The 13457-nt window shown below is 30.8% G+C and overlaps 1 protein-coding gene and 1 pseudogene across 1 annotated transcript; both read right to left on the reverse strand.

The window, feature by feature from the left end:
• Window positions 1-237: 237 nt before the first annotated feature.
• LOC129900160 (acyltransferase Pun1-like) lies at window positions 238-12091 on the reverse strand (annotated as a pseudogene).
• On the reverse strand, window positions 8662-10067 carry LOC129900366 (protein HIGH ARSENIC CONTENT 1, mitochondrial-like). Its single transcript, XM_055975323.1, has 6 exons — window positions 10002-10067; window positions 9696-9773; window positions 9477-9550; window positions 9303-9373; window positions 9024-9077; window positions 8662-8873 (listed from the first exon to the last, which is right to left on the reverse strand). The coding sequence occupies exons 1-6, from the start codon at window positions 10016-10018 to the stop codon at window positions 8757-8759; spliced, it is 411 nt and encodes a 136-aa protein (XP_055831298.1). The 5' UTR covers window positions 10019-10067; the 3' UTR covers window positions 8662-8756.
• Window positions 12092-13457: the final 1366 nt, after the last annotated feature.

Below are 13457 nucleotides of genomic sequence, written 5' to 3' on the forward strand. Positions count from 1 at the left end.
CCATCTAAGTGGAAGAGCATCCCAGTCCCTTAGTTTACTCTGTAACATCATATTAAGAATTTAACCTTATAAGTAACTATTAATGTGAAATTGCATCAAATGTAATCGTTCGCAGTAAGAAGAAAGTTAGTAGCCACATCAGGAATACAGTGGAATGGAAAACTAGTCCCAGTCCCACAACATTCATTAACTATCCCATAAAGGTAGGAATAAAGTCTGCGTATGTTTACACCGACTGAGTATGTCGTTATTGTTGAGAAATAAACATGACAATTCATCATCATGCGTACACCTGTTCTTGTTCATAATGAAAGTCCCCATTAATAGGAGTAGCAAATTCAACAAGTTGCTTGTCTTGTTCGAACACACACATTTCCTGTTCATTCAAGTTAACAAATGCTTCAATTCCTCCATCATATGCCCTCATCAAGATAATAAACTTGTTAAGTGGACCCTTTGCATCCAAAATCTAAATCTTGTAATAATGGGTACTTACATACGCTACTGGAAAGGTACACATCACATTTCCTTTTATGGAATGGCTCCTCCCCTGTTCTATATGCATCTAGCATCTCCATAACATATTCATTTTCTTCAAGAATATTTCTTGTGGAGAGGATGTTTTTCGATTTTCTTATATGGGTTACTAATTTTGGTAACTTAACTTCTTCTTCGTTATCGTACATTGGTGAGGAGATTACCTATAGAGTTTGGGGGTAGTGGAGGTGATGTTATTTCTCGTAAATCGAAGAACTGAACCAATTGAGAGCGCTTGAACGAGCCTGAATCAACTATGGTGGCAAAAGATGCAGCACATTTGTAGAGAAGTGCATTCACGGCCTCGTTGCTTGTTACATTTTGCACGCCAATTGATGATTATAATGCACTTAGCTTTGTGCTAGAGAAATTAAACCTCTTTTGGACACACTTGTCTGCGTCTGATCCAAAAACAGGGGAAACCAATGGACCATCGCCAATTGGTGATGGTACAGTGGAGTCCTCGACGAAATAAGGAGATGGATTTGTATTTGAACCTCGAGTTAATGCAACCCAATCTCTCAAGAAGCAATAGGCATTGCTTCCGTCTCCTATTTTGTGCGACAAACAGACACTGAGTGCTATTCCTCCCCAATCAAAGTGGCTTAATTGAGCTACAATTAAGGCGCGATCCATGCCATTTCCCAAGGTACACCTTGAGGAAATGTCAAATCTTTGACATTTGAATCAGGGTGATTAACAATTTTGTCCATTGTAGAATTGATTTGGACTTCCAAGAACTCAGCCCCATGGTCATCACACTCAATAGTGGCATTGTCTTTTAGACTTCCACCCCATGGATAGTAATAAGTTAAAGTTTTTGACAGAGTTTGATAAAAGATTTGATAGTTGTTTAGGCCCATTTGGGATGGCATTAACTTGGTTTTTGGGGTAGAAAAAAACAAGGGGCATATATAAGTGAGTGAGGCATTGATCTAAAAGGGAAAGTTTGTGCCATCTTTGAGTAGATGGGAGTGAAAGGTCTGATGATTTTCTTGGATATTACTGATATCATTCTTGACATTTTCTAATCGTTACAACTAAGCTATATATATATATATGAGGCCTTAAATGCAAAAGGAAAAGAAAAATTAGACAAGTTAGCGTTAGGTGTAATAGGACTCCCAATTTTTGCGTGTGATTGTATGTTAAGGTGATCCCGCCGGTTGTTGGAATGACGCGAGTCGGGCAGGGGGCTCAATTTAGAATGATGAAGGGCCCCAAATTCTAAATAGGTGTTATAGGACTCCCAGTTATTGTGTGCGGTCGTATATTGAGGCGTAAAAAGTTTCCTATCTCATTGGGGGCCAAAAACGAATCAACATCTCGATGTGATACAGCCTTTTTGATTTTTGTTGGGACAGAACAACTAAGTCCATCTAAACTGTCAAATAAAAAATAAGAGGAGAGCAAAGTACCAATGACAATCGAAGCGCATGCTGAACGGACACGAAGAAAGAGAAGTGTGGAGGAGGTTAGAATCAGATAGATAAGCTTTCCAACCAAACGTCTCGTATCCAATGACAAGAAGGAACTGGTGTTTATCAAGCCAATTTTGAAAAGTTGGAATAAAATGGTCATTTATCACTTTTTAGCTAGTAAAAATAGCAAATGATGACTCGTAAACTTTTTTCATATATTCAGTTTTTTTTCCATCTCTATTTCCTCTGTCGTCCTAAAATCTCTTTATTTTAATTAATAGGTAAATTTCCCAAATTAAGAAACAATTTCTTCATCAATCATTTTCTAAATTCTGCGTAAAGATAAAACTCCATTTGAAGTCTGATAAAGTTATGTATTAGAAATCTATAATCTTCAAATTATAAATTCGTTTCTCACGTAATAGTTTAATTTTTTTTACAATGATAGAAATTAAAATCTTTCATTATTTATTTGTGCACGGCTATTCATAACTCAAGTGTCATATAGATTCACTATATAATTTTTTTAAAATTAGCAAAAAATAAATTTTATAGTTAAACGGCATAATTTGTTGCTAATTTTACTTAGCGAGGGATATATTATCATGAAATTATATTAGCTATCAGCAATTTATCGACGAATTAACATGAAGTTTCTAGCTAATTTCATTTTTTATCAGGTGCTTAACAACAAAAGACTAGCTAATAAATGCATAGTAAGTATGGAGGGGAAATTAAAATGCTCCTATATGCATCGCCCCAATAAGTAAACGCACATTAATGTAAGTTAGGTACATATTTTATTTTATTTTTTGGTAGAAAGTTAGGTACATTATTAAATTATTACTGTCATGACCACATCTTTTGACAAAAATCGAGATATTATCCTTGTCATAGAAATATTCAAATCAATTAATATTCAAGACGATCTAATAACATAAGACTTAAGAGGGGTAGATTGAGTTATGCCTAAATTTTATGTAAGTTATGAACTGGATTATTTTATTCGTTTTCCATGATTACTTTGCAGAATGTACAACATAGTAAAATAACGACATAATATTTTATCGTGAAAAGCACCCATTTCCTATCGCTTGTCACAAATTTAACTAAAACAACGAGCCTCAACAAAAATTAGTCTACAAACACTTGCAGCCTATGAACTAACTATAGCCCCTCCTGCAATAACCTACACAAATTGTTGAGTCGCCTCCAAGTTAATCTTAACTTGGAGCTCAATTTCTCCATGTTTTTACCTAACAGAACTTTTAAGAAAGTTGAAGTAGAGGTAGACGTACATTTTATCCTCTTCAAACCTCACCTGTAGAATTAAATTGAGTATATTATTGTTGTTGTTGTTTTTCAAGTGCAGCGTTAGGCGTAACTGACACTTGCCGAGCTCAAAAGTCATAGACAAAAAATCAAACACCTTGGGTACATGGTCCAATTCAAAATTCCAATTCAAGTATGAATTGGAATTTTCCTCGATCCAGATCCTTGATTTGGCCAGTAAAGACTTCACCGATTCGGATTTGGATGCCCATGTGCATAAATATATGGATAGGGATGCCGATTCAGATGCAGCTTAACTCAGATTTTCGCTACTTCTGATGTAATTGTTGGTAAAAAAGACATAATTCATCAAACCTTATTTCTTTCTCGTTGGTAATGAAGATGAGAATTTTTGTGCTTATATAGGTAGGTCCATACAAAGACAAGTTTACTATTGCTCTAAGACTCCAATATTCTGATCAATAGGAGTAGCAAATTCAAGAAATTGCTTGTCATGCTCGAACACACACATTTCTTGTTCATTCAAGTTAACCAAAGCTTCAATTCCTCCATTATTTGTCCTCATCAAGTAAATAACCTTGTTAAGTGGACCCTTTGCAATGCTTGCCCTAATACGCTTTCCAAATCCAAAATCTAAATCTTGTATTAATGGGAACTTACATAAGCTACTCGAAAAGTGCAAATCACATTTCCTTTGATGGTACATCACCTCCCCTGTTCTATATGCATCTAGCATCTCGTTAAGCAATTCGTTTTCTTCAAGATTATTTCTTGTAGAGAGGTTGTTTTTCGACTTTCATAGATTATAAGAAAATAGTCTACGAAGAAAAATAGAGTGTGAGCGATAATTTTGCAAGGTGGAAATCAAAAGAGTGTTATTCCTTTTGAATGTGTGGTAGTCTTTTTTGAGTATTGTACTCGATACTACTCAGTGTAAAATTCCTTACTATAGTGATATCAATTGCTCCTCTTAGCCCGTGGTTCTTTCCTTATTTGGGTTTCCACGTAAAATTCTTGGTATCATTATTTTTTTCATTTTATTTCTATTATTTTGACCATATATATTTTCTTGTTAGTCCCTTTTTTTTCCAACACCTTGCTGAATTTCAAAGTCAGATCTATAGAAGTAACCACATTGCTTTCAACAATCCAGTCTGCTCTAAAAAGTCTGTAATTCCATATTTGTGCATGGCTTTTTATAACTCAAGCGTCATGTAGATTCACTACCCAAAATAAAGTAAGGAATTAGCGATGGATAAATTTTAAAGCTAAACTGCAAAATGTGTTGCCAAATCTTGTAATAATAGGAACTTACATACGCTACTCGAAAAGTACAGATCACATGTTCTTTTATGGAATGGATAGCTCCTCCCCTGTTCTATATTTTTGGTAGAAAGTTAGGTACACGACCAAATCTTTTTGAAAATTGAGATACTATCCTTATCAAAAAAATATTCAAATCAATTAGTATTCATGACGATCTAATAATATAATAGAGTTATGTCTAATTTTTATCCAATTAATGGACCAAATTATTTTCTTCATTTTCCAAGACTACTTAGCGGAATGTGGATAGAGTTGTTCTTGTTTATATTCAAAAATATAGCAGCACAACCAGCAAATATCAACATGTACGTTCCCACGAGCTCTGCCATCAACTGCAATAATAACAATATTTTTTCGCTTTTAGATAATATGATCACACAATTCAACAATAATAGACGAGTAAAGCAAGTGTTCTGGATCCAAAACTCACCAAGGACTTTATAGCTAGAGATTTGCCCCCAAAAAATAATTGAAGAAATCCATTTTGATTGGAGAAACTTTGGAAGGTTCGAACATGACCATTTATTGATCAAATCTATTACTCTTAACTAACCCAAAATTGACCCAACCTGCTTACCTGACACTCTACGTACTTGAAAATCGAGACTCAGATTCAATTCTTGTGTTCAATAGAGATCGCAAGCATAAGATCAATTTTGTGAAGGAATTTGGATATAGAATATGACAAAGAACATGAGTTAATAGTTAGAAGTCTCCTTAAACTTGACACATTTTGTTAAATGCACACTTAAACCATAAGAAGTCTTGATTATCCCTCAAACATGAATTTTTGAAACTATTTACCTCTAATATGTCATATGTCCAATTTATATGACTCACTTTAGACAATTCCTAAAGAAATGACACATTTCTATACTTAGTAAAAATTTAGTTTTGGTTCCTATTTATATAATGTAGTTTGACTTGAAATGAAATTTAAAAAAGTTGTGGTCTAAAATAAATCATAATTCATTAGGGGTAAAATAAAAATTTTAAAGTTAATTTTTTACTAAATATAAAAATGTGTCATTCCTTTTGGATTGACTAAAAAAGAAAGTGAATCATATAAATTGAAACAGAGTAAAAAAAATTTTTTTAATCATGTGGCATATTAGGGGGGCAAATAATGCCGATTCCATTGTTCAGCTACTTCGAAAAAACGGACTATTATGGCTATGTAAGGGGACCTAATTTTCAAAATTTCATGTTTGATGGGTAATTAAAACGTCTCATAGTTTAGCGGGTAAATAGTTCCAAAATTTCATATTTGAGGGGGTAATTAAGACTTCTCATAATTTAGGTGTACATTTAATAAAGTGTACAAGTTTAAGATAGCTTTTAACTATTAACTATTAACTCAAGAAAATTTAAAATACCTTTTGCACGCTTATAAAGTATTTTTGAGGGATAGCTGTAGTAGGAATAGCGGATGGTAATGGTGACGGATAATCATTGATCCTCAACGAAGTTGCTCGAATTCCATCAACTACTGGTATTTCCTCCATAGTACTACTTGTGCTTGATTAATTATTGGCTCCAAGAAATTAAATCTAATTAAGCATGTTCCAATCTTTTTTGAGTCCCTAGTTGACTTTTTTTCAGGTTCTTGAATAATTGAAGTTGACGAAACTTTTTTTAAAAAACTGTGGAATGGTACTGGATGGATTATGGTGATTATAATAAATAGGCATTAAGTTGTTTAAATATGTTTTTTCTAATTAAATATGGTCGACTTATGACGCACGTCTTCTGACATGTTCTCAAATAATTAATTAAACTAAGTCGTAATTAGTTTATGTTAGGGGAGGAAGCACCACTGTTTAATATAATAATAAATAATGAAAATAAATTGGAGAGGAAAATTTTGCGTGGAAGCCCCTCAAACAGATAGAAGAGAAAAACCATGGGGTAGAAGAATTTTACTATAATAATATGGGAGTACACTACTCTCAAATATAAGGAGAAAACAACAATAAATACTTCTCTCTTGTAAAATGAATAACTCATAAAAAAGTACACTCAAGACTACAATATTTATCATGGTGTATCTCTCTTTGTGTTCTTACTCTTTTGGATTGTATTTTTGTGGGATGATCTAAATGAAGGCAAGAGACCCTCTATTTATAGGAAACTGAAAACGCGTAAAATACACATTTTTGTGTAAAATACGCATTTTCTTGCCAAAAATTGCTAAAGAAGGCAACAACTTTTGAAACACATAAAATACGCATTTTCTTCCTAGACGGTGTGTGCGCACCTCTCTTTTTGACTTTCTCGCAGTTTATAATTAATTGAACAAATGGTAGTTTTTTGTTTTTCTTTTTTTAACACCAACATTCAAGCACATAATATATGATTGAGTTTCTTAGCCACTACACATAAACAATTCACATGTAAACGTCAAACACACGTATGATAAAAGCTCAAAGTCAATCAACATACAAAATAATTGAATCGGAAGAAGAGACGAAGCTACAAGCACATTTACGAATTTATCAAAATTCAATAATTTTAATTTTATTTTTTAAATTTATATTTAAAAAATCTACTAAATTAATATATGTGGATAATTTGTTTAAAATCCAGAAAACTATCTTTTGTAAAATTTAGAACCCAAAGAAAAAGTTAGGATTTACATATATCAATTGATACAAGCGTAGCTCCCACCGAGTCAATTACACGTTGTGATATGAGTTAAACTAAATTAAATCCACGCCTAGTTTTATTCATTATAATGGTTTTTATTTTTTTTTCAATGAAATGAGTAAATCAATGGTGAATTAATTGGGTGTCTAAGAAACATTGTGTTGGATTTTAAAAAGTGTGAATGAAAAATAAAGAGTTGTGATTTTTTTGAAAAATTATGACTTTTTCGAAATGTTGTGACTTTTCTAAAGAGTTGTGTCGTTTCCGAAAGGTTGTAACTTTTTCGAAAGGTTGTGACCTTTCTGATAAGGCACAATAAACACATGTTCATATTATCCTTTATTATGTATAAATAGAGGGGTTTCCTCTCATTGTTGAATAATGAATTTCTGGGCCTTTTCTTCTTCTGCACAAACAAATTCTAGTGTACTTTACTGTTGTTGATTGATTCGCTGACACCGTAGTTTAGGTATCAATACATCGGGGAGTAAGATCATTCTATCATGGGAGGATATATTCCATTAACCTCGGGTGCTTGAGGAAAATAATTTCTTTTAGGAAACACTGTGCATTCAGTGGGCTTAATTTTCTTTCATGAGAAAAATATTTTTACATTCTTTTTTTTACTGATTTTGAGTTTTCCGATTTTGAAAATACTCTTTATACCTTATAATTTCTTACCAAATCTTCCAAATTTTCTATTCTTAGTATTTTAGTAATACAGATTAATTAATAACAACTTGTCCATTAAAAACATTGAAATTCCAATTAAGTGTTAAGTTTGTCCATCAATTACTATTCCATTAAAGACATCAAAAACTAGAATTGTATAATGTTAATGCTAATTAATTAAATTTTAAGCATGGACTTTGATAGAAGAAACCTTGGCCACTGTAAGCCTGCTTGGGTGTCGTCTAATACGAATTTTGTCGAATGAACAATATTTGTGAAAATAGAGTTTATATATTGGTCACTTTTCGATCATATTTATGGAAAATATTCATTGATATATATATATATATATATATATATATATATAGTTTCAAATTTCAAATATAGTGGTTATTTTTCGGTTATACGAGCTGCAAAAATGGATATTAAGTTGTGCATTTTACCTCATTCCTAAGCCTATTCAAAGATGTCAAAAAGTAATCAATTAGGTGGATTCATAAAAACAACAAGGTTTCAGGATTCAAATAAAATCCAGCAGAGATAAACATACTAGGTCTACAATGATTTTCGTTTTATTTGTTCAAACATTAGTGGACAGAGTTATCCGATATTTATGTTAGTGAGAGAGGTAATTAAGACTACCATATAAAATTTGCTAAGAATAGCATTGCACACATAAATTATAGGAGTGATCAAATAGACAACATTGACAAATCCTCTGCACACAAAAACTTGAATCAAAATGTAACAGAAATTTTACATATGCTTATTTGAAATTTGCCATTTTTCTTTATTACAAATCAATACAAATAACTTGAAGTTTAGAAATTATATAATTCTTGTGAGTATTCAATTGTTGGCTCATGGACGAAATTTGCAGGCAGTTTTGAACTGTTGAGCAGTTTGATCATCTCCTTTAAACTCATTATCCACCCATGCTGAGTAGCCTCCTTCCAAATTTCTTACATCCTTGTACCCCTACACTCAAATCGGAAAAAAATAATTAACTTTCAGCCACTGATAGGCTCTCTACATCATACTCTTTAGTTAATGTGCAGCTCGCATAAGCTTTATGCACCAAACTGTCCTTTTTGAGGGTATGAATGGAATATTAAAAGGCTCACTAACCGCATTAAGGAGATCGACACATGCTCGAAGTCCTCTTCCTCCACTGTTGCACCCCTTCAAAACAGATCACAATGTCTTGTTAGTGTACTCAATCATTATGTTTTAAGTTTATAGATTCATGGATTTGGCATTAACTGTGAGAGGTGTTTATAAATGACAAGTAAACTACTTTAACATGTTAATGTATACTGATGGTATAAAAAACTTTTATCGCTACAAGTATTAACCTAACTAAAATCATTAAGAAGAAAGTTCAAAGGTTTTTATAAGTTTATTTACCACAATCAGATGATCTTCCTTTTGGCACACTGAAGAGACCTGGTGAAGAAAATCTGGATTTTTTACCCTTCCTAATAGCATTCACAAGTGAAAAAAAAATGGCTCACACTAGAAAACAGTTTATAAGTTTAAAAAAAAAACAGAAAAATAATGAAAGTGAAAAAAAAAAAACACCTTGTTCATTGAGGAACATGTATGGAATATTTATGGCTTTATCAATATGTCCTCTGTTATACTCTTCAACTGTCCTGTAAACCCAAGAAGAAATTAAAAAAAAAACAAGCCTTTATCAAAATAATGAAATAAAATCACTAAAATTTACTAAAATATATATAATGCAAATTAGTTTACTTTTACTAGATTTTTTTAAAGACTTTTCAATTAATTACTCACCTCACATCTAAGTAAGTATGACCTGAAGAGAGCAGATCCTTTGCACTAATCACATCAACATTTGAAACATCCTCATTGCTGCCCAGAAAAAAAACAAAAAAAACTTCTATTTTTTAGAAATTATTTGAGTAATGTAATTAATTAGTAAAATGACTAATATGATTCACCTACTGAAATAGCAAAGAGATGAAAATATAAATTAAGATGAAAAGAATAAAAAATAATTATAAGATCGATGAGAAACGAATTAGTATAACGATGGATTAATTAACAAGAGAATTAAGCATTAGAATTTGTGTTAATTACCTCTTTATTGAATCCATTTTATGCTTATATATTGAAGTACATCTTTTCCAACTTAATTTTCTTGGTTTTATAGAAGCTCATTCTATGTTTGGCCGTTGACTTTCTTCTTCTTCTGATGATGATGATATTAATATATAATAAAAAAAGGGCAGCTCGGTGCACTTAGCTCCCGCTATGCGCAGGGTTCGGGGAAGGGTCCGACCACAAGGGTCTATTGACGCAGCCTTACCTTGCATTTCTGCCAGAGGCTGTTTCCAAGGCTTGAACCCGTGACCTCCTGGTCACATGGCAGCAATAATAATAATTAAATATTTTTTATATTATTTGCTTTGCTCTCTTGTGTAGGCTGTAACTTGTAAGTGATGCTACTTCGAGCCCGTTTGGATTGCCCTATAAGTTACTTATAAGTTGTTTTCAATTTTTTTAGAGTGTTTGACTGGCAACTTAAAGTCATTTTGTGCTTAAAATAAGCCTCACTAAATAATTGGATTTGTTTGGATTGACTTATTTTAAGCAACTTATAAGTTGAAAACATCTTATAAGTCAAAAAAAATAAGTCGGGTTGCACCTACTTATTTTTTTAAAGAGAAACTTACCTAAATATACTATATTAAGAAAATATTTACCATTTATAGCAATAATATTTTTTTCCACTAGACACTTATAATATATTTATAATACAGTTTTAATACAAGTTTAATACATATTAGCGAGAATAATTTATAAAACTCATATAATACAAGTTTTATTCATGGATAATATATTTATCACACACTTTAATACACTTATAACACATTGTATCAATTTCTTACCAACCAAGCATAATATATTTTAAAACACTTATAATACATTTATATTGCATGCATAATTCACTTTTAATACATGACAGATATATTATAATATTACTATGTATTGTTGTAGATGGTAATAAATAAAAAATATCGCTAAAATCAATAATTATTTATTAAAAAGGTATTTTTCTTCATAATTTTTTTTAAAATTTATAAATAGTTTTCAACTTATAAATTACTTAAAACAAGTTCATCCAAACATGGTATTTCTTCTTTAATTGAACATGCCAACAAATCACGCCAATAACACAAATCCGTTGACTTTTACTTTATTTACAAAGCATTTGCCATTTTTCTATTAGTAAGAAAAGTAGAAACTATATACTTAATTTCAATTTGTATGTTCTAGAATATATAATCAATTATTGACGAAAAAGACAGTACTATCTGGTAATGGTGACGGATAATCATTGATCCTCAACGAAGTTGCTCGAATTCCATCAACTACTGGTATTTCCTCCATAGTACTACTTGTGCTTGATTAATTATTGGCTCCAACAAACAATAAAATGGATGGACAAGAACTAATTAAGTATGTTTCAATCCCTTGTTGACTTTTTTCCTTTTCTTTTCAGGTACTTGTATAATTGATGTTTGTGAGCATTCCAGTAGAAAGAAAAAAAAGTATTAATTTCAGTGTTAACATCATATTTAGTAATTGAACCTTATGAGTCACTCACTATTAAAGTGAAATTGAATCAAATTTATTTGTTTGCAGTAGGAAGAAAATTAGTAGGAGCATGAAGTTGCCCCACATTTCATCATCATGTGTACTAGTGTTGTTGTTCATAACAAAAGTCTCCATTAATAGGAGTAGCAAATTCAACAAGTTGTTTGTCATGCTCAAACACACACATTTGATTTTCATTCAAGTTAACAAATGCTTCAATTCCTCCATAATATGTCCTCATCAAGTAAATAAAGTGATTAACAACTTTGTCCATTGTAGAATTGATTTGGACCTCCAAGAACTCAGCCCCATGGTCATCACACTCAACAGTGGCATTGTCTTTTAGACTTCCAGCCCATGGATGGTAATAAGTTAAAAGTTTTTGATTGTTGCTTAGGCCCATTTGGGATGGCATTAACTTGATTTTTGGGGTAGAAAAAAACAAGGGGCATATAAAAGTGAGTGAGGCATTGATCTAAAAGGGAAAGTTTGTGCCATCTTTGAGTAGATGGGGTGAGAGTGAAAGGTTTCATGATTTTCTTGGATATTATTGATAGCATTTTTGACATTTCCTTATCAGTCCATTACAACTAAGCTGGCTATATATACATGAAGCCTTTAATGCAAAAGGAAATGAAAAATTGGCATGATGTACCAATTAAAAAGCCCAATTTTGAAATGTTGGCACAAAATGGTCATTTATCACCTTTTTCAGCTAGTAAAAGTAGCAACCAATAACCCTTAAACTTCTTTGGAAAAATTATTTGGGTGATTACTTCTTAATAAATAATTACTGATTTTAACGATATTTTTTATTTATTACCATCTATAGCAATATTATGATAAATCTATTGTGTATTAAAAGTGAATTATGCATGCAATATAAAAGTATTATAAGTATTTTAAAATATATTATGCTTGTTTGGTAAGAAATTGAAAAATGTATTATAAGTGTATTAAAGTGTGTGATAAATGTATTATTCATGAATAAAACTTGTATTATATGTGTTTTATAAATTATTTTCGGCAATATGTATTAAAATTATATTATAAGTGTATTATAAGTGTCCAGTGAAAAAAATATTATTTTTATAAATGGTAAATATTTTCTTAATGTAATATATATTTTAGTAATATAATATATATATATATATATATATATATATATATATATATATATATATATATATATATATATATATATATATATATATAAAAGTTTCACAACTTCTTTTGTCTATTCAAAAAAAAAAAAATCATCTCTAGTCTCCTCCTAAAATTTCTCTTCTGTCTTTTCATCTCTCCTCCTAAAATCTCTCTATTCCTTTATATTTTCCCCTTTCTTCGTAAAATCTCTTCATTTTAATCAGTAAAATTCTCAAATTAAGAAACAATATCTTCATCGATCATTTTACAAATTCTGCGCCAAACTAAGAAATCATGTGAAGTCAGACAAACTTATGTATTTTAGTAATTCATAATCTTTTAATTTTGAATTTGTTTCTAACGTAATAGTTTAAAAGTTCTTTTACAATGGTAGAAATTAAAATCTTTCATTACTTATTTCTGCATGGCTTTTCATAACTCAAGTTTCATATAGATTCACTATAAAAAATGTAGGAATTAACATATAAATTTTATAGCTAAGTGGTAAAATTTATTAGTTAATTCTATTTAGCAACGAATATATTATCATGAAATTGTATTATCTATGAGCAATTTGTTTTTATTAAGGGATTAACAACAAAAGATTATCTAATAAATGCATATTATTCTTTCCATTCACTTTTATTTGTCCACTATACTAAAAATATATATCCATTTTAACTTTTTTAGTTTGAAAAATCAAGAAATAATTTATTAGTTAGTTTTAAGTTACTCTTATTATTAATTATAGTTATTTTTGGTGTACTTTTAAAATATTAAATTTATTAT

This window comes from Solanum dulcamara, chromosome 8 (assembly GCF_947179165.1).
Source record: "Solanum dulcamara chromosome 8, daSolDulc1.2, whole genome shotgun sequence".
Classification (NCBI taxonomy): domain Eukaryota; kingdom Viridiplantae; phylum Streptophyta; class Magnoliopsida; order Solanales; family Solanaceae; genus Solanum; species Solanum dulcamara.